General features: G+C 38.8%; 1 protein-coding gene across 2 annotated transcripts in view; it reads right to left on the bottom strand.

The window, feature by feature from the left end:
• PRR16 (proline rich 16) overlaps nucleotides 1-26,791 on the bottom strand; it is a 394,730-nt gene extending 367,939 nt beyond the window's left edge. For both annotated transcript variants that reach the window (XM_089673501.1, XM_089673465.1), the window contains exon 1: nucleotides 26,233-26,791. In XM_089673501.1, coding sequence (XP_089529627.1) covers nucleotides 26,233-26,376 — 144 coding nt within the window. In that variant the 5' untranslated portion in view covers nucleotides 26,377-26,791. The remainder of the gene's footprint in view (nucleotides 1-26,232) is intronic.
• Between the last annotated feature and the right edge of the window lie 1,030 nt (nucleotides 26,792-27,821).

The raw sequence follows: 27,821 nt of genomic DNA, 5'->3' as shown, positions 1-27,821 counted from the left end.
GTTGTTTGCATATTACATGACTTCATAGTAAAGAGATTCCTCAGCCAGTAAGGGAACTGTTCACTTTGATTCCTACAGTATAGCACAATCAGTGCAATTGTAAAGCAGAAAACAGCCGAGTCAAAATAATTTTGATGGGCCAAACCAAAGTTGCTTTATGTTTCTAAATGAAACAGCACAGTAAAATCAATAAAGAGGTCAGTGGTCACATCAAGAAATGAAACAAGCCACAAAGATTGGGACAATGTGAAGGAGTTGCTGTTAGTGAAGTATTACAACATTTTCTATACTGTTCCTTCCTCAATTGCCACCTACAAACTGTAAACTGATTACTACTCTAGTGAACTTATTGCAGGTGAATTGAAGGATGAAGTGCCAGCTGTCCATTTTTTTAAACATCTTTTTATTGATGTTTCAGAGGATTAAACAAAAAACATACAGCAAACAACACATCATAAAAGGTACTTAGCCCATGCAGAGGCCTCACATAAGTAAACAATTGACCATAAGTAGCCATAGGGCCCTCATGAATAGGCAACGGAACAATGCAACAGTGCAGGCGTGACTCATGCACAGAAAATGGAAATACAAGCATGTTGCCATATTGTGCAGCCAGAAGAAACCCAGGTACTTAGTGTTCGCCTGGTATATCAGATGGGCAGTTGGAATAAATTACCGGCGATCTTTCCTAGACACATAAATTGGAAGCCATAGAGGATTCTGCTAACCATTTTGAACAGACTTTATCATACTTTTTTGGGGAACATCTATGAAGATAAGTATCTCTGTAGAAAGGTTATGTAATATTAATGTGCTTTTGTTTCCAAAAGGGAAGGGAAGGTGGTGTTTGTTTCTTCCAAGATAAAGTTCCTCTTTAATAGTTGATCTAGTTGTGTTTGTGGGCTGTCTTTGCATATGTGGAAGTGATGCATAGGGATGCGATCTAGGAATCAGAATGAGGCTTGGATTTAGCCTGCCTCGGCTCGGAGTTGGGAACGAGGCTTGGCCATCTTAACTACAGAGCGGAAGGAGACTTCGTTCCAAAGGGGGAATGAGGCATAGTTTGCGGTATGAGGGTATTTGTATACAAAGGCTCAGTGTATTGCTCCTAGCCCTGGAAGACATCTGTTGATGGCAAAACTGGTCAGGTGGAGCCTCTTTCTGATGCCAACGCTGATTATAAGTTACATGCCAGCTTTTGGTTTCTTGATATGCGTGATTAATCTCAACTAAAATGTGAGTGTATGAGTTTTTAAATCAATAAATGCTTTTTATATTTTTAAACTATGGAGACGCTTTTATGCATTTGATGTACATGAGCAATCACAGCCATTTCTGAGTGCTGGTATCTGGGATCCATCGAGGAGTGTCTATAGTGGAAATTTGAGGTCCACTCATAAGGTCAAAAAAGGCGTGCTATGACCACCCCCAAAAAAGGGGGGTCATATGGGGTTGGTAAGCAAACATTTCATCAGTCACTTTGGGTGAAGGTGCTTACAGGTTTCATCACTGAGTCCTTTTGGGATCTTAGACAGACTGTACTTCAGTTTGTTGTCACTGCACTTATTATTTTGGATGTGGACTTTCCCTATAATTTTGAATTGGACTCATTGTTCAGAGAATTGTTTCTTTATTCCTTAAATTTCTGTTAAGATTTATCTATATGTATCGTTATATATTATTTTTTTAAAAGGATGTAGGGGGTGTTTTAATGTTTCACACTAATATCCTGTACAGTATGCATTTATTATTGTTTGAATATGGTTATTCATCTAGCTATTTTGATGAGACTCTGATATATGGCATTGGGTTGAGCACACCACAACACTACAATAAAGTAATAGCCTTCCTGACATAAAATAAAAGGAGGACAATCAACATCCTCTCTGCCACAATAGGGACAAGATCTTCCACCAGACCCAACAAGCAGATCCTTGGGGATAGGGCAACAGAAGTACCCACTGCCAAGTTGATGAGGAAACCACCTGTGCCTAATATGAGCTAATTATAGGGCCAGACCAAAATATGTGAATAAAATTGTCAGGATGATGGCAGCAGCACCAGCATCTGAAGAAAGCAAGGATTTCATTTTATACAAGCGGTATGGAGTGAGATAGGCCCTATGGGCTATTTCAAACTGTACAAGACAATCTCTCAAAAAGACCAAGATTTTAAACAGGAAGTCCCACAAATCTTCCTAATTTTCGGAGCCCAGCTCAAGGATATCATGGATCCAGCATCGGTGAAGTAAAGATAAAACCCTTAGCTGTTATTTTTGCTGTGCTGCTGTTGGGAGATAAAGGAAACACTAATGGACCCTTTGTACCTTCTTCAGTGATGCTGATGATCACTTTTCCTCTACCTTCTGTGACAGTCTGCATGATGAAGGTTGATCATTTCAATACATTTTATCCTGGGTGCAAATGAAAATAAAAAAATGGGTTTTATGCCCCTAGTCATCCTGTTGTCACTTAGAGTGGTGAACCTGACCTAGCCTAAAATATTTTAAAGGTAATGACAGTGCTAAAATTGAATTATGTCCTATCCCTCTTGGCAATAAGCCTGACTTTTTTATTTTTTTGGCAGAACTTCAGTGGGCAATGGAAGTTCTGCAATTTTGACAAATGAATGGCAGGGGCAAAGCTTAGGGAAGCAAGGTGTGAAGCCCTTTGTACAGTCTGTGACTAAAATTCCAAGGGTGGCTCCACAAGGACATAAATATCAAATGGAAGACCAACCCATATCACATAGTAACTGCATTTCTGTGCTGATTTTGCCTCTGAAACATTTTCTAAAGTCAGGTTGACTTTAAACCATTTCTTTGTTAGTTTTTCACACTTCACTGAATATTCACTGTGCCTAATGAGCCAAACATATTTCACTTATCAGTTGTACTTACAGCTTTGGCTTAAAAATGTCACGTGTGCTACCATCTTTAGTAGTGCTTTAATATAAATTCAAAAATAGACTGAAAAATACATTTCTATGTTAAATTAAGTATCCTTATGTGATGCTCTTATATAATTATACAGTGAGATTGACTGAAAAAGAGATCTATTTGCTTCAATCAACTTTTTCTAAACTTTGGTGCTGAATTATCAAAGTAATTTTTAATAACAGTTTTTACCTCATTCTCTCCAACAGATATACACCAAAAAAACATACAGTATGGGTAACTTTAAAATAACTTTTTGCCAGAGTTCTGAATAATTACACTATACTAGTATAGTCATAAAAAAGACTTGGTATAAAAAAAATACTATGGTGCCAAAACCCAAGTAAAGAGTCCTGAATGTTATAAACTGTTAATCTGCACACAGAGGCAGGACTCATGCATCTGAGCAGTTGAGGTAAGTTAAGCCAAAATTATTTTTCTGGGTTTGGATAGTGTGGAAGGATTTTTACTGCTACCTGGGGGATCCATTAGAGAGATGGACCCTTTCACTAGATAGGAAGTGAGAGAAAATGTGTAGCAGGGATATAGAAAGAAATAGAAATCCTACAGGGGTTATAGTCTTTGCCCACAAAAGCATTTTAATTTCTGTCTTTGTTGCCATTGCAACGTTCCCCTCACGTCCTGTCTGGTAAATTGTTTTCAGCAGTACAAAAATTACATCTCTCTAACAGCTCTGGAGAGTGGGAAAAAAAAAACTAAAAAAAAATATTTTTAGCTGAGCATACACTTTAAATTGAGCTTGTAACTTTTTTTCTCAATACAAGTCATAGACATGGCAAATGAGTGGTAAAACCAATTAAACTTAATACAGCACATCTCAAACACCCATGTATGCTAGCCTTTTTACGTTTGTGAGCTTGGCTGAGCTTTTTGGACAGCATATTACAATTTTTATATAGTAATGGCTGAATATGCACATTGGTCAAACATTATGATCAAACCAAACTTTTGTAGTACTCTCATGCTTGTTCTCTACAGGGAAATAGTGTATCATTAATGCACCAGACATCAATCTGTGAAATTGCCATTTTTTTCTTTAAGGGGAACATTCTGTGAACTAGCTCTAGGTGGTAGAAAAATACCATGTCTTTGGAACTGTCAGGACTGACAGCAGGTAGTACCAAGGTTTTTTTTTTTACACAATACTACTGTATGTTTAAAGCCTATATGTAGCTAAAGTAAGAAAAAAAAACTGAGAAATCAGCATAAGGAACATAACTTAAAGTCAACAGGATGTTTCACTTGTGCTGATTCTTCTTCTGTTTCTAAAAATCCTCCTCAGTCCATTCCCACTCACCCTGCTGCCATAATCTTCTGGTGCTGTGAGGGTTATTTCAACTAGTGGGCTTTCAAAGCATTTCATCAAGAAAGCCTGACTATGCCTGCTGGTTCCACCCAGCTCCGCCATTCATAGAAGCCATACTACAGGTTTTATGAGTGAAACAAAATCTATGAAAGGAGAACAGGTGGATGGTTGATAGCTCTGTCCATCCATTCATAAAACCTATTTCATTCATGTACAGCTGTAGTTAGTGTTCTTTGAATGGCAGAGCTGGGTGAAAAGGGCAGGCATAGCTGAGATCTCTTAAATACAGCATGTGACAGCCCATTAGTTGTATTAATGCCCCCAATGCACCAAAAGCAGGTTTGGGGGGCACAGACTGGGGACATTTTCTACTAACAGAAGAGGAATCACCAGAGACACATTCTTTTGATTTATAAGTTATGCCCTTTGTGCTGATTTTTCTTTTTTTTTTTTACTTTAGCTACATTAGGCTTTAAACAACAACAAATCCAAATTAGTTTATGATCATTTTTTTTACTGTGTCTTACCCCAAAATAACAATACATTTATATTGGGTAGATGTAAGTAAATTTGTGGAGTGCCCATCTACTAAGTTAGGTCATGTAGATCTGTGCCTACAGGAGCATCATAATCACAGAGTTAGATAAGAATTCATATACCCAAGTGAAATAAAAATAAATTAGACCAATAGTTCATGCCAGGAGTAACCTGCATTCTTGATACGTTTCACAAATAAATAAACAAAGGAAGAATAATGGTATTACCTAATGTCTACACATATATCATCTGTGTTTATTTTTCCATTCAGACTGAAATAAACCAGTATATCCCCCAGAGTGCAAATACTTGCTGCGCTATGAAAGATACAATGATGCATAACCAACGCATATTACCATTCTTAATGCAGACTAGGAAATATAGCAATGAATGCTCGCACGTCAAATAATAACAGTTATTCAAATCTCTTCACTGTTGAGATATCTTAAGAAGATGACCTTTCAAGGAACACTTCATTATATGTGAAATATCAACAGGATGGAAAACATTCTAATATTTAGAAGAAAAACAAAACAGTACGAGATGAGCAGAGAACAAGTCTCTAAAAAGCCTGAAACATTTAACAGGACTTGCATTTAAGTTCCAAGTCTGGCATAAAATGAAGTATCCATAGCCTTCTATGCTAAGGAGGTCTCATACTGTTCACAACCAAAATAGACACAGTCACTGTTGCCATAGTTATTCATTAATATAACAGATATGATGAAGTGGTCTTTTGAACAACAAAGGCTTTAAAGACTGTGCTGCCCATTGAAATATATACTTGCATTTTACTAATGTAGAGAGTGCACAACTGTGTTCTTATTTTTATAACTGATCATGAAATAAATAAATGAAGAAAAAAAAATGAAAAGAAAAAAAATGAAAAGAAAAATATTTGTTAACAGTGTCAGTGGGGTTGATTTACTAAAACCAGAGAGTGCAAAATCTGGTGCAGCTGTGCATGATAGCTAATCAGCTTCTAAGTTCAACTTGTTCAACTAAGCTTTGACAAAAAACTGGAAGCTAATTGGTTTCCATGCAGAACTGCACCAGATTTTGCACTAGTTTTAGTAAATCAACCCCAGTGAGTGCTTGTGTGTACACCTATCTTTGTTTTGCCTTGAAACAGCCGATTCATGCCCAGATTTGAAGAGCTGATGGCATATTTGGGTGAGGATTGGACCATGTATGGATAAACTACCATATGTGCCTGCTGTAAGATTGCCATATAGGGTGGTTGAGGTCTTATATATTTTTTTGGAGGGATTAAATAAATTATCAGCATGCTGGGTCATGAGCTGAACCACAAAATACTGCATAAAAGGCGTGGTATAGTCGGGGACAGGCAATTGACCTGGAGGAAATGTTTGTCCATATATGGCTAACCTTAGTGGAGATTTATATTAGCCACACCATACCCAACAATCTGTAAAATCACAACTTGGTTTTGGAAGGGAAATGGTTGTATCAACATTTTTTCAGCCTACAAAAAAGATTCTGCAAACAAACATTCACAAATTACAGAACATTTAGGCCTGGTTCACACTAATGTGATTTCAGATGTGACTGAGTCACACATAATCGCATGACAAGGGAAAACACATTGGGGAGATTTACTAAAACCGGTGCACTCATAATCTGGTGCAGCTGTGTATAGTAACCAATCAGCTTCTAACTTCAGCTTGTTCGATTAAGCTTTGACAATAAAATCTGGAAGCTGATTGGTTTCTATGCAGGGCTGCACCAGATTTTGCACTTTCCAGTTTTAGTAAATTTCCCTTCTTGTTTTAATGGTGTCTATTCACATCAATGAGACTCAGCATGGAGCAATTTTGGAAAAGGTTCCTGTACTACTTTCCAGTGTGATTTTGGCCCCATAAAATATATAAACCTAATCAAACTTGAATTCAAGTAGCATTATATAGTTACACTGAATGTTGGATCAAAATTGCACTGCAGCAGTGTGAACCTAGACTTAGTTGACTGGTAGATTAGTATTACCTGAGTTTTTTCAAGATGAAAAATCAGTAGTTGAAAATATATGCCAAAACATAGTTACATAGTTAATCTGGCTGAAAAAAGACAAAAGTCCATCCAGTTCAACCATTAAAGAAAAAAAAGTTATAACCCTATACCCACAGTTGATTCAGAGGAAGGCAAACAACCCCAGCAAAGCATGATCCAATTTGCTCCTGCAGGAGAAAAAAATTCCTTCCTGATCCCCCGAGAGGCAATCTGATATTCCCTGAATCAACTTTACCTATAAATGTTAGTATCCAGTTATATTCTGTGTATCTAGAAAATAATCTAAGCCTTTTTTAAAGCAATCCACAGAGTTGGCCAGAACCAACTCTTGAGAGAGTCTATTCCACATTTTCACAGCTCTCACTGTGAAGAAACCTTTCCGTGTTTCCAGATTAAATTTCTTTTCCGCTAGACGTAAAGAGTGCCCCCTTGTCCTCTGTGATGACCTCAGGGTGAATAGCTCTACACCGAGTTCACTATATGAACCATTGATGTATTTATACATGTTGATCATATCCCCCCTTAACCTCCCTAGCGGTATGATTATTTCAGATTTTTGGTGCTGAAAGTGGTACCATTATTTTGCATGGAAATATGTAGTTTTTTTATTGTAGGCCTGTAATATTTAGGAATAACTCACTGAAATCTGTCCGAGCAAGAGTCTAGTAAACATCCCGGGTATGATAAAATTTGAAACACAAAATCATAAATTATAGTTTAATAAATAATCAAAATAATAATATAATAATAATACATTTAATTCAATAATATAATCAAACCAAAAACACTGAAATTTGAAATATAGCGCCAAGTTCGCACATCGCTGAGCAAAGTCGCAGAATTGTTTTCAGTGTCTGATGATGAATTTCCCCACAAATCATTATCACTCAATTCTGCAAGTGGTTCTAATTTACTATCACTGTTTTCTAGCTGATCTAAAACCGCTTTTGACGTAAAGGGACACTTTTTGGACGCCATGGACTTTTCTAAGTTTCCAGGCAGAAAGAACAGTCAAAATGCAGACAGGGGACAGGACAAAGCACTCGGGACAAAATGTATGTGAAATGGTTTGAAACAGCAATGTTTTACTATGTAAAATCGTTTTGAAAAAAATGACATTTTTTTTACATTTTCAAATTTCCCGCCTCCGGCGGCGCCCGTACGTCCCGACATCACAGGGACCAGAACACAGGAGCCGGATGCCGGCATCAGCCGGAGGAGATGGCTGGGGACGCTGCAGGGGACACATCGCGGGAGCGAAGGACAAGGTAAGTGCTGCAGGGACTCCCTATGCAGCGCCGCATGGTAAGCCCGAGTGTAGCTCGGGGTTACCGCTTTTGGCACTGACATTTTACCCCGAGCTACACTCGGTAATACCGTTAGGGAGGTTAATCTCGTCTTCTCAAGAGAGAATAAATTCAGTTCCTCTAATCTTTCCTCATAGCTGAGCTCCTCCATGCCTCTTATCAGTTTGGTTGCCCTTCTCTGTATTTTCTCCAGTTCCCAAATGTTCTTTTTGTGAATTGGTGCCCAAAACTGAACTGCATATTCCAGATGAGGTGTTACTAATGATTTGTACAGGGGTAAAATTATATCTCTCTCTCTCTGGAGTCTATACCTCTTTTAATACATTTAATACAGAGGATTTTGCTCGCGTTAGAAACTGCAGCTTGGAATTGCATGGCATTTTTAATCCCAGACCCTATATTGTTTATAAATATATTAAAAAGTAAAAGGTCCCAACACTGAACCTTGGGGTACACCACTGACAACCCTAGACCATTCAGAGTATGAATCATTAGCCACTACTCTTTGAATACGATCTTTTAGCCAGTTTTCTAACCATTTACATACGGATGTTTCCAAGTCTGTAGACTTTACCTTACACATTAGCCGTGTGTAGGGAACTGTGTCAAATGCTTTTGCAAAATCCAAGTATACCACATCCACCGCCACCCCTCTGTGCAAGGTTTTGCTCACCTCCTCATAAAAAGAAATCATATTTGTTTGACAACTTCTGTCTTTCATGAATCCATGCTGTCTGTTGCTTAAAATTTTTTTCCCAGCAAGAACTCATCTATGTGGTCTTTTATTAAACTCTCCAGTATCTTCCCAACTATAAAAGTTAAACTAACAGGTCTATAATTACTTGGTAAAGATTTTTTAAATATAAGCACCACATTGGCCTTCCACCAATCCAGTGGTACTATACCAGTCATTAAAGAGTCCCTAAAAATTAGCTCTCTTAAAATTGAGCGATTTTATTTTTCCCGTAGTGCTTGCTGTTTACAGCTAACAAAAAATGAAATCATGTTATGGTCACTGCTACCCAGATGTTCTTTTATATGGACATTCATAATAAGCTCTGCATGGTTTGAGATTGCCCAGTCCAACAGAGCATCATTCCTAGTTGGGGCCTCTATGAACTGTACCATAAAAATTGTCCTGTTGTAGGTTTAAAAATTTTTGCCCTTTAACTTTTCCTGCAGTACCATTACTACAGTCAGTTTTTGTGTAGTTAAAATCTCCCATTATTATCACTGTCCCAGTCATTGCAGCCCTTTCGATCTATGCAAGGAGCTGAGTCTCCACCTTCTCAGTAATACTGGGAGGCCTATAACAAACGCCAATGATAACCTTTGTAGTACACACCCCCATGTGCAGTTCCACTGATAATGCTTCAGCCTCATCACACTCTCCATCAACTAGGTCCTCTTTCAGTTTTCCATCAAATAAGCTTTCAATCCCACCTCTAGTCCACTCCAGCTAGGCCCAGAGCCTGTCCCTAACTATATGTAGTAAGTCTGCCCTTTTGGTGTACCTGTAACTGCCTAATCTGTGCTACCCACACTATGGCGTTTATTTACTAAAGATGGTTCACTCAGAATCTCGTGCACTTCTGCATAGAAACCAATCAGCTTCCAGGTTTTATTGCCAAAGCTTAATTGAACAAGTTGAGATTAGAAGCTGATTGGCTATCATGCACCAGATTCTGAGTGAACCAGTTTTAGTAAATAAACCCCTATGCCTTAAGGTGGCATTGGTGACCATGCAACAACCAAGCACAACACACATGTTGTGGCAGCTATAGGAGCATTGTCTCTGCTTGGTCTTTAAATGGACATGCCGCTTGTCTCATGCCTCCTCTAGATTAGTGTTAGGCATGATGTTCGAGTTGAATATATGTTCGACTTGAACATCGGCTGTTCGTGTGTTTGGTGAATGCACAAGAGGTAAGAGCATTCAGTGGGCTGTTTGTCTGCCATGCCCCACAATGCACTGCACCCTGACAGTGCATTGTGATTGGCCAAAGCAATGCACCTGACCACAGGTCAGGTGCAATGGTTTGGCCAATCACAGTGCATGATGATGTCACAAGGGGGCCCCCACTTGTGACAGCATCACAGTATTTAAGAACTGTCCTCCCGGCGCAGCTGTCAGACGGCAGGATCCAGCGCCAAGAGTGGAACGTTTTTTTTTCTTTTCTTTTTTCAGGTCGATGGTGGTTGCGGGCATCATGATTGACATTGGGTCTACTTTGGGGGTCAATTTTGTTTAATAAAAGACTTGTCAAAGACTGTCTACTGTCATTTTTTACACTATACATTTTTTGTCAATGAGTAGCGGTACCATGTACCCCAAACTCATTCACATGGGGGGGCTGGGATCTGGGGGTCCCCTTGTTACAGGGGGCTTCCTTATTCTGATAAGGATACTGTCTGCAGACCCCCACAACCACCAGCCATGGCTGTGGGGAAGAGGCCCTTGTCCCCATCAACATTGGGACACAATTCTTTGAGGGCCCCCCCGGCCTCAAAGCACCACTCCATGTTGAGGTAATGTGGTTTGGGTCAAGAAATGTGGTTTGGGTCAAGAGGGGGGTCCCCTCCATTTTCTGAGCTGCCTAGCTGCATGCTCGGATAAGGGTCTGGTATGGATTTTGGGGTGACCCCCATGCCATTTTTTTAAGAAAAGTTGTCGTGGGAGTTCCCCCTAAAACCCATACCAGACCTGAAGGGCTTAGTATGGATAGCGGGGACCCCACGCATTTCTTTTTTCTTATTTTTAAATTATGTTCACTATTAAAATACCACATTATTTAATAATATAACTCATGCAGTATTTTAGTAGCTGTGCGGTAGCTTACTGCATACTTAGATGCGGTAAGATACCGCTTAGTGAATTGGCCCCTCTGTTCGAAGTTCACTGTCACACTTTCATTAGGTTCGAATGTTGGACCACAAACAGAACACAGGGGTGTTTGGCCCATCACTACTCTAGATGATACCACCACACACTCACACACACTTCTCATTGAAAGAACAGCCCTGTCTGTATGCCCAGGACAAAATCACCTTGTCTCTGTAATTTGGTCTGCATTGTTTGCTCAATGATGGCAAAGTTCAACCTGAAATATAAATATGGATGCATCATTTTGCACCAGCAACAGCTCAGATTTTCCATTGCCCATTGACAACAGTAGATGTGTTTTATTTTTTACAGCAAGAATAAATTGGCCTTTAGACCCTAAAATGATACACAACAAGTGAGATGAAATACTGTATTTCTGTAGTAGTGAAAAGCCATAATGACTCATCCAAGCATAGAATTTAGATAACTTTATTGCATGATATACCAAGGTGGCCCTACATATATTTATCTAACTTACGTTGGTGGCTTCTCTGGTTTCTATGCTCTGTTTCACATCAAGCTGTGATGTGTTGAAACTTTTCAATACAAAGCGGTTTCCTCTATAGGCAGCTAGAGCAGAGTTAGCCATTCTGAAAGAAAAAGTCAGAGGTCTGCTTTTCTTATGGCAACAGTGGGAGCTGTTATCAACTGCTTCAAAACAGCTTCTCTCCCCATACAAGTCTAAGGAGCTGATTTACCAAAAGCAAACAGTCTGTGCACTTTGCAAGGGAAGGTGCACTTTGAAGGGGAATTTTCCCCAGCGCTTGGTGAATGAGATGAAGCTCTGCTTACTTCCATCATCCAATCATGTGCAAGCAAAATTGCTGGTTTTTATCTTGTTTGCATGTAATTGGGTATTTTCTGTAAAGTGAAATATCACTACATCCACTAAGCTCTGGGGAAAATTTCCTTGCAAAGCGAGTTATGATAACATGACTAAACCTATGCATGCACTAGGTTTTGTTTTTGTATTGCTTTAAAGCTGATCTGTTACAAGAACACATACATTAAACATTTGTCAGAACTGAAACAACATTAAGCGAAATGTATGCAGTGCTGTGTGTTGTAGCTATATAGTTCCTTCTATATTTGCCTTTCTGCATCTGGACAGCATGATGAATATTTATGAAACTGTGAAGAGTTCATTTTTAGGTTCAAAACATGCTGACTGTTGTGCAGAGATTTTGTCAGCTCATTATAGATATAGAATTAGTATAATAACGTTGCACTTTTTTCTATGTCATGTGCCACAAAATGGATAGGTATTTACCAATGATATTTCAAAGAAACGTTAAAGTATTGTATGACCCTACTTAAATGTCTACACAAAATAATACCCAATAGGTAATAATGGCAAACAAATGTCAAGTCTGACATTTGTTAAATCTTCGTCATAATGGTAAATCATAAATTAAGGCAATATAATAATAAACAACCACGGCAAGTAAAATAATTTAGAAGACTGCAAATTGACTTTAATGTGTCCTGTCTACCATGAAATGGGGAGATTATGCCACATGTCAAACAGAGCTCAATTTAATAAATTACACACATTTATTGACAAAAAAAATACTTAAAGTATATTAATTACCAGTGTGCAATTATGGTTATATCCTCACACTGACCATTCATTCACCCTGATACTTGAATCAATAGGGCACATCCTTGAATTAGCAATCACATAAAGTTTTCAAGTAAAAGGTTACCTTTTCTTATTCTAAATTAAAAAATAAATCATTCAGAGCAAAGCAACAAGTAAGTTTTAAAGGATACATTCAAATTTGGAGTATGTTGCACATTACATCTGTATTTAGGGTGTAACATGTAACATGTAGTATACTCCAAGTCCCCTCCCTCACCCACTAAGCACCCGCCTTCCCTGTGACAACAGGAGGGGGGGTTCTTCTCCCCTGCAGCCTCTGTCATATTTTAAAATTGGCTTGGCTGTGTGGCACTCAGCCCACACAGCCATGCCATTCATATTTATTCACAGTGATCTGTGAATGAAGAAACTACAAGTCTCACATGCCACCCCGGCAGATGGCTTACAATTTTCAGTGAACTACAAGGACACTTATGAGTGCCCTCATAGTTCATTGACACTTTCCATGGGTTTCTAACAGAGGTACAAGATATAAAGCTGGAGGAATTGTCTGCAGGAGCCTGACATTGCACCCACAATCCACTGATTGTGAGTGCTATTCTTTGCAGGCTCATAAAGGAGAATATAAAAAAATGCACATTTTCTTCAGCAAAAATATGTGCACTTATTATTTTTTCCCCAAATGTGAACTTATCCTTTATTTCTCCATTCATACTAGTATATACAGTACCTCACAGAAGTGAGTCCACCCCCCACATTTTTGTAAATATTTTATTCTATCTTTTCATGTGACAACACTGAAGAAATTACACTTTGCTACAATGTAAAGTAGTGAGTGTACAGCTTGTATAACAGTGTAAATTTGCTGTCCCCTCAAATAACGCAACACAAAGCCATTAATGTCTAAACCACTGGCATCAAAAGTGAGTACACCCCTAAGTGAAAATGTCCAAATTGGGCCCAATTAGCTATTTTCCCTCCCTGGTGTCATGTGACTCGTTAGTGTTACAAGGTCTCAGGTGTGAATGGGGAGCAGGTGTGTTAAATTTGGTGTTATCACTCTCACTCTCTCATACTAGTCACTGGAAGTTCAACATGGCACCTCATGGCAAAGAACTCTCTGAGGATCTCAAAAAAAGAATATTTGCTCTACATAAAGGTGGCCTAGGCTATAAGAGTGTCAAGTCCCTGAAACGGAGCTGCAGCATGGTGGCCAGGACCATACAGCGTTTTAACAGAACAGGTTCCACTCAGAACAGGCCTCGCCATGGTCGACCAAAGAAGCTGAGTGCACGTGCTCAGAATCATATCCAGAGGTTGTCTTTGGGAAATAGATGTATGAGTGGTGCCAGCATTGCTGCAGAGATTGAAGAGGTGGGGGGGTCAGCCTGTCAGTGCTCAGACCATACACCGCACACTGCATCAAATTAGTCTGCATGACTGTCGTCCCAGAAGAAAGCCTCTTTTAAAGATGATGCACAAGAAAGCCCATTTGCTGAAGACAAGCAGACTAAGGACATGGATTACTGGAACCATGTCCTGTGGTCTGATGAGATCAAGATAAACATATTTGGTTCAGATGGTGTCAAGCGTGTGCCGCGGCAACCAGCTGAGGAGTACAATGACAAGTGTGTCTTAATTACAGTCAAGCATGGTGGTGGGAGTGTCATGGTCTGGGGCTGCATGAGTGCTGCTGGCACTGGGGAGCTACAGTTCATTGAGGGAACCATGAATGCCAACATTTACTGTGACATACTGAAGCAGAACATGATCCCCTCCCTTCAGAGACTGGGTCACAGGGCAGTATTCCGACATGATAATGACCCCAAACACACCTCCAAGACAACCACTGCTTTGCTAAAGAAACTGAGGGCAAAGGTGATGGACTGGCCAAGCAGGTCTCCAGAGCTAAACCATAATAACCAATTCAATACCGGGCAATTTTACACCTTCCTGCCCAGGCCAGTTTTCAGGTTTCAGCGCTCTCACACTTTGAATGACAATTGCGCGGTCATACAACATTGTACCCAAACTAAAATTTTATTATTTTCTTCACACAACTAGAGCTTTCTTTTGGTGGTATTTAATCACCGCTGGGGTTTTTATTTTTTGCTAAATTAACAAAAAAAGACCAAAAATCTTGAAAAAAACACACGTTTTTCTTTGTTTCTGTTATAAAAGTTTGCAAATAAATAATTGTTCTTCATAAATTTAGGCCGAGATGTATTTTGCTACATGTCTTTGGTGAAAATAACCCAAATTAGGATGTATTTTTTAGTTTGTAGGAAAGTTATAGAGTTCACAAACTATGGTATAGATCTGAATATTGATCAGTCCTGAAGTACTGACAGCCAATCTAATTTTGTGAGGTCCAAGAATGTCAGAACAGTATGACCCCTTTTTGCAAAGTAGACAGTCCGACATACTTCATAAGAGGAATGGCGAGTGTTTTGAATTTGTATTTTTTTGTCATAATTTATCGGAAAATGAAAAAATTAAAAAAATTAGTTTCACTATTTTTTTTTACATATTGTCACCAGTGCAGTACAGCATCATCATATAACTGGCATGGCAGTGATCAGGGACACTGACTGGTGACAGTATGAAAAAAAAATATATATATATATTTTTTTTATTTTTTTTTTATTTTTTATTAAATTTTTTTCTTTTTTGTAAGATTTTATTTTTCATATTTCACTATGACCAAAGTAGTACAATGTTACCATAGTAACATTGTCCTACTTTGGGGAAGTGATCAGTATTTATTTTTTTTACACAATTTGCTTATAGCAAAGAATTACTTTGCTGTAAGCAAACATTTACCTGAATGACATCGATTCATTCAGGGTTTTTTTTTTTTTTTGTGCTTAGCTGTGATTTGGCCACAGCTAATCACATGACATGTGCATGTGATTAGCTGTGACCATTCACAGCTAGACACTAGTATACAATGGATGGCATGAATGAAGCCATCCATTGTATACAACTGTCATGTGACCTGCTGTGATTGGTCACAGCAGGTCACATGGTACCGGCAACGGGGGCCGATACTCAGATCTGTCATCGGCCGTGTCCGAGGTACACGGCCGGTGACAGATCGCGCCGCTGCATGGCTCTGCAGGAGCGCAATCTGCGCATGTGCGGGAGGATGCCATATGGCGTCCATCCGGAACGCTGATGACATTTGCCGGCCGCTATTCGGCCATAGGGCGGGCGGCAAATGATTAAGCATCTGTGGGGTATACTCAAATGGAAGGTGGAGGAGCACAAGGTCTCTAACATCCACCAGCTCTGTGATGTCGTCATGGAGGAGTGGAAGAGGACTCCAGTGGCATCCTGTGAAGCTCTGGTGAACTCCATGCCCAAGAGGGTTAAGGCAGTGCTGGAAAATAATGTCCAACACAAAATATTGACACTTTGGCCCCAATTTGGACATTTTCACTTAGGGGTGTACTCACTTTTGTTGCCAGGAATTCAGACATTAATGGCTTTGTGTTGAGTTATTTTGAGGGGACAGCAAATTTACACTGTTATACAAGCTGTACACTCACTACTTTACATTGTAGCGAAGTTTCATTATTTCAGTGTTGTCACATGAAAAGATATAATAAAATATTTACAAAAATGTGAGGGGTGTACTCACTTCTGTGAGATACTGGACATACAGTACCTTTGTGATATGTATATATCAGGCCAGTAAATACATAGGCAGCCAATCTCAACTCAGCGGTAGACCCAGGCTTGTTCCCCAGCCTCAGCAACATCCATTGACTCATCCACGTGACAGCTCTGGGTCAATCAATGCTGCGAGCAGCTTTTTACAAACTACGATTTTGATTGATTTTCCTATAGCCACTAGTAGCTGAATAAAGTGGTCAGGGTAAAATGATTAATGATATAAATCTGTGGAGGTCTGCATTAAAGTGGACCTATGATTTTATCCTGCATGCCAAAGCAAATTGGTTCTTTGTTTTTTGGCTTTCAGTTAAAGAGTTTGCTTTCAATCAGACAGACACTGTTTAGTAGGTCCACAGTGAAATGTGGTGATCAGCAAGGCAAAATCAGTAGCCATGGAATGTAAACAAACATGGCTGTCCCCTTAAGCATCACAACTAAACCTAGAAACAATATTTTTAAAGTGAATATAGGCCCCAGCAATGAACATTTACTAAAACTGGAGAGTGGAGTGCAAAATCTGGTGCAGCTTTACATATAAACCAATCAGCTTTTAGTTTTTCTATTTCACAAAGCTTAATTGAAAAAAACTGAGGTTAGAAGCTGATTGGCACCGGATTTTGCACTCTACAGTTTTAGAAAATCTACCCCATTGTATCATAGCTGTTAGATAATTGCAAAAAAAAAAAAAACTGTTGATCCTTTCAGAAATCCAAAGCTGTCCTGTGCTCAAAAAAAGTCCTCCATATTCATATATTGGACCACAAAATGATTAGCTATTATTTTGTAGAGAAGCTACAGTGAAAGTGGTTGAGTAGTTTAGCACACCAAAGACACCAAAGAGAGTAATATGATATTGTCGGGGGGTTTAACTAAAACTGGAGAGTGAAAATCTGGTGCAGCTCTGCATTCTGCATAGAAACCAATCAGCTTCCAGGTTATATTGCCAAAGCTTATTTGAACAAGCTGAAGTTAGAAGATAATTGGCTGCCATGCACAGCTGCTCCAGATTCTGTGTGCACCAATTTTAGTAAATCTTTGTGTTGTCAGCCCACAACAGAAGCTCAGTGCATATATGGCAAACTAACAGATATTTCCGTACTTGCCTGGATAACGGGATAAAACACTGGGAAACGTGCATGTATAGCTATGTATTGCATATATTTATTTTTACTTTGCCAGGACACATGCTTTAGTATATAAAGTTTATTTTAGTATATAAACTATTTTTTTTTAATTCTGGATGGAGTGGGGAATTATTGAAACAACTTGCTGTGTCAGGACACAGGACAGATTTACCCAACCATCTGTATGTCCTGCTGACACTTGTTACCAGTACAAAGAGTGAAAAGAAATCCAAAATTTTACAGCTACCACAGGATCAGAAAGTAGGGGGAATTTTTCCTTTTGGTTTCCAGGGCAGGAAGCAACAGGAAAACTCCCCAGTGGAACAAACCAAAATAAATAAATAAAACTTGTCTTTTCTTATTCTATCCAAAACTAACAATCCTAAAAAGAAGTCTTGGCTTTGGATATACTTTAGTAAACATTGGTAGAAATATTTAAATCACATTTACATCTAGAATATTATAGTAACTTTTGAATTGCCAACCAAATTTGGGTTTTCACTCAATATATGTGGTTGTATCAAATTACTCTAGACTTAAAGCTGAACTCCAGAAAAAGTAAAATCATCCTCCCTTGCAGTGACTAGGGTTAACTGCTTGTTTAAGCTGGGGGGACCATGGAAAGCACTTTTAGTTACCTTATCCTCTGCTCTTGCATGCTCCTTTGTGCTGTTAGACTGGTCCCTGAAGCATCTTCTACCCTGTGCTCCAGCAGTATAAGGTTCTCTGATGTCATCAAGACCAAGGTAGAGCCCATAGGCCTGCACTGGATGTGAGAATGCCAAGGTACAGTCCCCTGCCAGAGTAGAGAGGAGCTCCATTTGCAAGGGGAACAGAAGATCAGTTAATTAAAAGTGCTTTTCACATCCTCTAGACTAAATAAGGGGTTACATCCAATACCCTCACTTAAGAAGCTCTTACATGAATTCATGTATATACACAAATTGTCAATACATAAACTGAAAATCATATATATTCAAAACACCATACATAAAAGTCTGTTTCAAAATTGCAAGTTGACCAAAAAGTTCATAAAGTGCCCAGAAATGTAGGCAATGGATTCCTCCTTTCACCACTACTGTATGTGAATGAGTAGACTGTGATAAAACACCCAGTGATAATTCCCAAAGGAGAGCAGCTCACCATCATACTTGACCCCCTGTTAATGGAAGGTCTAATAGCGCTTAATGCTGCACTCCCAGCTGCCATCGCTTCTTAAAAAAATTGGACAACAGACGATTTGATCGATATGGAATCCTTTCATACACAATAATGAAAAAATTGCACTTGTATAGACAGACAACACATTAATGGATGACAATATTGGCATCCAATGGGCTACAAGTACATAATATCACCACAGAACTCCAGCAATTCCCTTAATTCAATGTGTCTAAACAAGATAACTTCAAGAGAACCTGCACTACATAACTTTCTCAGGGGCCAAATAAGCAAAGCCCTACTGCAAGAGAGGACTCTATAGTTTTCAGGAGTTTAGTTTTAACTGATTAGAAGTAACATTCATCATTGTTTTATACTCATAAGGCATTTGGAAAGGTTTTCATTGCTGGCCTTATGTCTAATGTATTCAGATATAATGGGAACTGGGATCCATATATGAGCTCCATCACTGACAGCCAGGTTTCTGAGGACATCTTGGCAAAGATCCTGGATGGTGATGAAGAAACTAAAGGGTAGAGCAGTCTCAGCTTTTTCATGCTGAAAATCATTCAGTACAACAGACAACAAACAACATACAGGATGACTGAACACCTGTTGTGAATGACGCTGATATATGTGCTGGTTCTAATTGAATTCAACAGGACTATGTTATGAGGAATCACACTAAATGTGTAGTTATTTCTCAAAGGGGGAAATAATCCTGTAGAAAAATTGTAAATACTGCCTGAGCAGCTTATCTATTTCCGCTCTCATATCTTTTTTCTCCTCATGAACAATTTTTACATTACCACTATATGCATTTTTATTCAATGAGAACTTTGTTGTTACCTAAAATAACAAAGTAATGTTTTGTGGGGACAAACTAGGTCTTTTGGCAATATTGTCTTGAAAGATTTATTAATTATATGCCTAAAACGCTTATTTTCCTAACTCTATTGGTAAAACTTTGGTTAACTGTAGATTGTAAGCTCCATGAGCAGGGCCCTCCTATTCCTTCTGTACTGAAATGTATTGTAATTGTATTGTCTCCCTTTATATTGTAAAGAGCTGCGCAAACTGTTGGCGCTATATAAATCCTGTATAATAATAATAATAATAATAATAATTAACACTGTGAAATGTAATATATAACAGACAACCTACTGTGAATGCAACATATTTCTGATAAAGCTTTACTTTTTGCAATAGCAAAAGCATGACTCTAGGGGTCCCATCTGTACTGAAATATATTTTTATATAGCAGCAATAGCTTAGTTGGTTATATCATACAAATATATCTATATGCAGCTCATGCATCTCTGCCATATGTTTTTAAATGTAATCATTACACCATAGTTCAACTAATTAAGGTAACACAGGTATTGGAAGGAGACCATTGGTGTTGAGCTTAGAAAATTAAATCACTTTAAAGTATCTTTGCCTTGTTATCTTGTAACATATACTTACTCTGTAACAAAATGCTATAGTTGTGTAAAACCTGCACATAAAGTGTAAGTATAGCTATCTTTTTTAGTTTTAATAAAGCTGGGGAAAATTAGAGCCATTGTCAAGTTTTTATTGTGGTCTGTGTCCTCACTGGGAAGATTTACCCTTTTTGTCACCCTGACCATTGTTACTGGAAAAAAAAGAAAGTGATAGAAAACCAATATTTTCTGGTGTCATCAGAACCAGTGAGAGTTTTCCATCGGGGCAGCTGATCTTACAACTGTCTAAGAAGAGAGTAACCCTTACTCTCTGGAGATTTTTATCTTCTGAGAAAAGAAGTGAAGTAAAATATTCCCAATGGGATTCAGGTGGGGAAAAAAAAACAATCACCTGACAGGATTTTACTTTTTCCTACTTTATCCAAAACTAAGAAAGTTTTGGTTATACATATAGTTAAAAGTTAAATTGCATTGAAATAAAAAAAAACACAAACTATCATATACAGATTGCATTTATTCCTTATTTGATTCTGAGCCACAGAAATAACTGTGCCAGAGGATACAAATCATTTTTAGCAGGTGTGTGGGTCTGGAGTTATAGGCATACAGTATATGGATGAGTAGGGCCCAGGGGCGGACTGACAACTCATGGGGCCTCTGGGCAATAAGGGATCATGGAGCCCCTGTGTCCTTGCCCAAACTCAAAAAAGCCTATGAAAATGGTACCAGGGGCATCTCATGGGGCCCCCTACTGACCCCGGGCCCTCGGGCAGTACCCGCGTTTCCAAATGGTCAGTCTGCCCCTGGTAGGGCCCACTGTTGGACTAAACTTTATGCACAATAACTAATTCATGTACAAAATACACACAGACAGGACATGGGCTTTATTACCTGTTACTAGTAAAGTGCACACAAAAATAAAACAGGCAAATAGCTGTATAGAGAAGGGTGACTACTGAAATGTATGTTTTACGTGTTGCTCAGATGTACTTGTAGTTTGGTTTGCAAACTTTGCAGCAAGCCCCATTGAAGTCTAGGGGGAGGTGATCTTTTTATTCAGTTCGGGACATTTGTAGGGCTAATAAAGTTATTATCAAACAGGGGAAAAGCCAATCACTGCCATAGGGACATGTATCTAGGCTAAACATAAGAACATAAAAAAAGACAGTACCTCTGCCTACACAAAACTTTCAGCTCCCCCGAACAACTATAGCACACAATGAGAATATGACCACTGTAAGCCCATCCCTTTATAGAAAGTGGGCTTGGTTATACATGGCTTGACAGTTTAATTCCCACAATGTACAGGCAATAACTCTGTCAAACATCTCTCCATTCTTCAAAAGATCAAATGAAATTTGAAGACATGTTTCTGATATTCTGTCAAGAATTGAGACATCAACTTTGGGGAAATCTTTCTCATTCCTAAATCCTCTATTAGAATCTGCCACTCTTTTTCTCTGTTCATGTTCTATTCTTCTGCTATCATTCACACATTCAGTCTTCATTCTGTCCACATTTGCATCCTTTGCATTCTTGGCTGCTGCCTTCTTGCCCCATCGTGGGCATGTTCCAGCTCCTCCTTAAGCCACCTATGCCATTCAAAAGCACTTGACTTCTTCCAGAAATGTCCACCATAAGTCTGCTGTAACAGAGCTAAAGTTTCACTCACAATTTTGTCATTTTTCATGCAAAATGTGATGTTATTCTGCTACTCCAGATTCCTGTCACTCATTTTCCACCAACAGCGCAACGCACACACCTGTTATTTCTACTACTACTCCGTAAAAACTCAACTGCTCTGTGACCCAGATAAGTGCAAATTAGAACATGTCAGAACACTCTCGAGTGCGAAAGGCTGTGTGACTCACCACCATAGTGCTACGCTACAGGCATTCCAGGAATCAAATTGTGACGCCTTGTATAATCCTTCAGAATATTTTGTTACTCATCTGACCAGTGGCACTTTATTATAGGTGTTCCTTATTTCTGGTGGCCAAAAGATTAATGAACATCCCAAATCCTAGGTAATCTCTGTAAACCCATGGTAGAACTGAACCTAAACCTCATCCACACTAGTAAACTATATAAAGGACTAATTGAGGTAAGAATCATTTCTCAGATGAGGCATTCTTAGCGTATGGAATGAGATTCTAATTTTAATTTTGGATGATGTTAAATTCAGACCAAATTTCACACATTGGAAGTTAGTTGTTCACATGTTTGGTGGTCAGATTTCCTGTAAAAACTTTTAGAAGAAAGGCTCAAAGGCTGTTTCTGCCTTACACCTGCCTCTGCCCTTGCCTCAGCACCCATGACTGCCAGTGCCATCTAGTCCCTCCCTTCTTTTTTAGTATCCCTGGTAAAACTTTTAAAGGAAATGGCTCAGGCTGTTTTTTGACTCCATTGTCTCATTGCTTCCAAAACCATACTCTGTAAAACACACTTTTTTGGAGTTTGTTCTTTTATAGGTTTCATTTGACTTTAATAGACTTCTGGTCTGGAAATTGTGAATTTTGGGGGATTGATCTTTCTTTTTTTTTTAAATGGCTAAACCAGGACTATTCCTTTAAGGCACGCTGCCATTCATTTCAGACTTGCTGTGTTGCATTTTTAAAAGTCTCCATTCAGTAAACTTGAATGAGAAGATGATGGTTATTGCAATAGGCAGGATTTTTATAGCATGTTAAGGTAGCACATTTACACTACTGAAAGCAGCATTTATTCCCTCATATCTCTGCATTTTGCCTGCTTTAGAAAACAAACTGAAATGCATGACAATGCATATGGTGAGGCCAATCCCTTTCCATAATATATGTTTTGTGAAATTAATAGGTAAGTAGTGATTAAGCCCGCAAGATGTCTGCCCCACTGTAAATATGCTTTAAGTGTGTTTTAATGTTCATGTTCTGACAATTGTGCCATGCGGTTATGAAGCTTTTGCCACTTATGCTTTTAAAATACATAATTTTCCTGTGATAAATGAGTATGTCACTTCCACTATTGTAAGGAGCACTTGCCAAAGTGTAATTTGTGAGCTGAGAGATAAAAGCACAAAGTTAGTATGGAAATAACTCCTGCAGGCATTTTTAAACTGTCAGTTCTTTGTCTTTAACTAGATGTGTAGTTTTCTTTCCACAAAGAACGAAAAACTAGAACAGAAGATTAGTGAATTCAATCTGCGATCTAGTTTAAGTCACTCCTGATGTCTAATCTTCTTGGAAAGTGATGCGCCAATCACAATTACAATTGGTTTTTACCAGAATATCTCTAAAATCTTTCTTAAACAAATATCTTTCAAAGAACAGAGAAAAAAGGGAAATAAATCAATTCTAATTGAATTATTTGCCTCTGACATTCAAATGTGGGACAAAAAAGTTAATCAGCTATTGCTTTCAGGATGATTACACAGAGAATAAAAAAAAAAACTGGAGAAAATGAATGCAGCTATGTTCAAAATAAATGTGTTTGATTCATACTTTTACATTCTCAAACCATTTGTGTCACAGAGAGAGAAATAATAGAATACTTTGACATTTAGTTATTAGTTATAATTTGAGTGATGGTATTATGCCATTACAATGTGCAGAAATAAGCAAATAAACATTTATCTAAATGCCAAGCTCCATTTCCAGAAAAGTGGCTTATAAGACAAGACTTCATGCGGAGGTGACTTACAGTACGAGAGGGTGTGGACTAGCACTATAATAATGGGTTTGCATCAAAGATCCAATCACGTTGGCGACATTATCCATATAGAAATGTTGGTTTGCTGCACACACCCTTATCTGTAATAAACCTCATACATTTTAGAAAATTATCTTTTTGTCCAAAACCAGTATATATGTAGGCGGCTACCCTTTGCAAGGCCAGTTACAGTGATGATTAGGGTATATCTTCCAGGGGTACAGAAGGTACGATTGCCCCAGACCCATGAGGAATGGGGACAAACCAACCTCTTTTTTACTTGTTAGCTGTGTACTCAGGAGCAGATTGACAACTCATGGGGCCCCCGGGCAATAGGGGATCATGGGGCCCCTGTGTCCTTGCCCACACTCAAAGCACACCCAAAAAAGCCTATAAAAAAGGTACCAGGGGCGTTTCATGGGGCCCCCTACTAACCCCAGGCCCTCGGGCAGTGCCCAAGTGCTCGAATGGTCAGTCCACCCCTGTGTGTACTGGTATTGCACTCTATAGAATGGAGCACATTTTCTAAGCTTCTGTTTTAGACAAGTTTCAAATGGTCCACTGAAGATGAAACTTTATTAAACTATATTTCAGGGACAAAACATTTGTGGTTTGCAATCAATGTGTAGAATTTGCACCTTTTGCTGTTTCATTTTGTTCTTCCTTTGAATGATAATGCCATTGCCGCATCAATAATGATATCATTTATGGTGGGGGCCTCTCCATTTCATTAGTGGTGCAAGTGCAGGGCCTAGGGGCCTAAGAGCAGTTGTACCCCATGTTCTTGCCGCCACTGTGCATGACATTTACATAGACATCTCCCTTCTGATATTATCATGTCGCCCTTCATAGACTTCCCCTAAAGGCACATGCCCTACTTCTGCAGTGAAATCCCCATTGTTGCTATCACACAATTAAATGCCAAGACATTGCTCTGTCAAAATAAAGACCTGTTGCAGTCAGCTCGGAGAGAAAGCTGCACACTCAATAAAATGAATGCCTGTCTTATATAAATGGCAAACAAAGGATTATCAGTCAAAGTACAAAATCTTTCCAGTAGAATTTCACTGCATAATCCAACCATCTGTCGACCAGTTGTGGAGCAAAATTATGATTTAGCGAATTGCTTTAAAAAAACCCTTAGCTGTATTGTAGCTACATTTATCTGCCATTGACATTATCTACCGAGTTACACTATGTCTGCTTTTAAACCACAAGGAATCTGACACTTGCCACTGGCAAGGCAAACATGTTTCCTCAGAACGTGCACAAGACAGACAGACCTTTTTCTTTGCATCCCCTTTAATCACTTCATGCAATTATTAAGAGAAGATCTTGTTTTTTTTTTATCTTAGCACTTACATAATTACTTTTCCGAACCACTGGCACTGAATCCACAAATGTAACCATTGTGCTTTATATTATCATACATTATTTCAGCAGCTGACTCATTCTCTATAAAAAAAAATGCCTCCAGAAAATGCTGTAGTGATTTGTTTTTGAGCATCAGAATTGTTAATTTCCTCACATGTTTGGGGGCTTTCAAACACATATTTTCCTTATCTGAGCGTGGACAGATCTGCCTCCTTATTTCTTCAGCTCTAGCTGTCTGAGACAAGATATGTCATTCTATTTTATAGAAAACATGAACCCATCTATTTTTCAAGTGTATGATTTAAGTAGCATAAGCAGTAACACGATGGAACACAATAGAGCGTAAAACCAATATTCCTGTCTCCAGTAAACAACATGAACTATAGATGTTTTTAAATCTTAAAGTTTGATTGGAAGCCAATGCTTGCTAAACAGTCTTAATTGTAACAACAGCCCTTTATGAATTAAGTTTAAGCAGTGCCGTACAAATTGCTCATTTAAGAAAAGGTGCTTTCAGCATGAAATATCTCACAGCAGCCTCCTTCCATTCCAGCAGGACACATCTCCTCTTGCTGAATGGAATTTGAAATCCATTAATAAAAAAAAAGTAATTGGTACTCAGGGTGGGTTGCACAGGCACACTTTTTTTTTTTCTAAGACGCCGGGCTAGGACACAAAATTTAAAATGTATGACAGTGTATCAGTCCATACTGTAGGAAAGAGGTGCACACATCTGTGTTGCACATATTAGCAATCAGAAGATCAGTTGGTCACATTACACAGCTAGTCATTTAACATCAGGAAGACAGGAATCATACGCATATCTAAGAAATGCCCATTGCAGCTATACAAGTACAAGCTGGATGGAGAACATACATGATGCTAATCACTTTACTTTCAGCAAACATTTAGCCTTCTGCTAACAGCCCTGTTTCACACTCCCATTCACAGAAGCCCAACCAGGGCAATGGCAAGAGATGTTAACCAATGCACACCTTGACAATGCTGGCAGGACAGGCGGAAGCTGCTTGCTTTGATAGTTAGGTGAGAGTTTTTAGAACATCTGTATTCTTCTCCCTACTTGGCTGAGGGTAGCATCATGCTTTCAGCCCCCACCGCCCCCATGTCTTTGATTGCCTTACCTCCTTAAGTTCCTTAGCTACATCCTTCAAGTCTCCCAGGACTAATTCCAAATCATCCACAATAATCTTGATCTGTTCTTTCACCTTGGCTTTGGAGGATGGCCCCTCTGTCGGCGAGGATGTCCCCTTAGACTTTGCTGACATGCTGCAGTCCAACTCAAGGGAGCTTTGTTAGAGGGAGACCAGCTGCAGCCCTCTCTGAGCGGCTGTCTCCCCGCATTTTCTTTCTCAGATCTCCCTCTTTCTCCTCTTTTTCCTCTCCCTGTTTACACAGTGCCATGAACTCCAACACAACTGCTCAGGGAATGGGCTGCAGACTAGTGGCGACTGCCGAGCGGTGCCTGCGTCACAGCGCTTTTGCTAAATCGAGGGAAGAAAAAGTGCAAGATCCCAAAGTTCAACGTATGACATAAGACACCCTGTTTGAGCGACGCTTAAATATCCATTGACTTTTTTTTTTTTTTACCGGTGACAATCACATCCTCTCTCTCTGTGTGCTACTCTATACTCAGCAGCACGCCTACTGCTTGTTACTTGCTGCTTGCTTCACACACACTCTCTCTGCTCAATTCTATGCTCCTGCATTACCGTATTCCTCATACTAATACAGCACTGGCATTACTATGCATTACCAAAGGGACCAGTGATAACAGGCACATTTTTTTCCCCCTGTCACTCACATGAAGCACGCAATATAATTTATAATCATCCAACTAAAACGTATAAAACACACCAAAAAAAAAAAAAAAAGAAGCATAATCCCAACATGTTTTATACCATGTCAATACAGAGCATCCATCATTTGTCATTTTACAAACTCTTGTCTCCAATTCAATCTAGCAATAGCTAATGGTTTGTGATAGTTCATTAGCTTGCCTAGGAAAACATACTTCCCTTTTATGTTGTATGCAGTGAAGCAGTGGGAGGTGAAGATGTCAGTAAAAAAAAGAATCTCCAGGGAGGCTGAAGGGTCAGTCATATAAGAAGGATGCAATGCTTTCATTCTTCAGAAAAAAAAAATTGGAATAAAATGAAATTGAAGAGTGGCCGTGTCTCCTTTTTTTACCTTCTTATTTTATAACCATGGCTCAAGGGCTTTCTAAATTTATGACTCCTCGTTTATCAGGTTCAAATTAAATCAATAGTGAAACATGGCAACAGCCCTTCTTTATGGTTGTAGATGTGGGAAAGTCTCCTATATACAAAAAAAAAGAAAAGAAAAAGATTGTAAGGTACGAAGCATCAGTGACTAGGTTCTTTTTCATTAGCTACAATGTGGTATAAATTAAAATGCAATATAGCGCAGTATTCTATGGCAAGCAATGATTTGTTTTAAACACTCTGATTAAAGGTCCCCACACACACATTACAATTTGATTGTACAATCGCCTTTAGATCTGCTAACCACTATGTAGTACAAGGGCCTGTCTGATTGAAAACAAAGTGATTGCATAGTTTAGGTAGGTCCTCATTGTATATCGTTTTGATAAGGCTAAAGTTGATTGTACAAAGATTGTATGCTTCGATTTTAATGTTTACGGTGAGCCTAAAGAAATCTGAAATTGGATTGTCATTGATAATAATACAGT

Source organism: Staurois parvus, unplaced genomic scaffold (genome assembly GCF_062004578.1).
Source record: "Staurois parvus isolate SC_StPar_1 unplaced genomic scaffold, SC_StPar_1.0 ptg000004l, whole genome shotgun sequence".
Classification (NCBI taxonomy): domain Eukaryota; kingdom Metazoa; phylum Chordata; class Amphibia; order Anura; family Ranidae; genus Staurois; species Staurois parvus.
The sequence above is the reverse complement of the archived record's forward strand: the minus strand, read 5'-3'. Positions and strand labels throughout refer to the sequence as shown.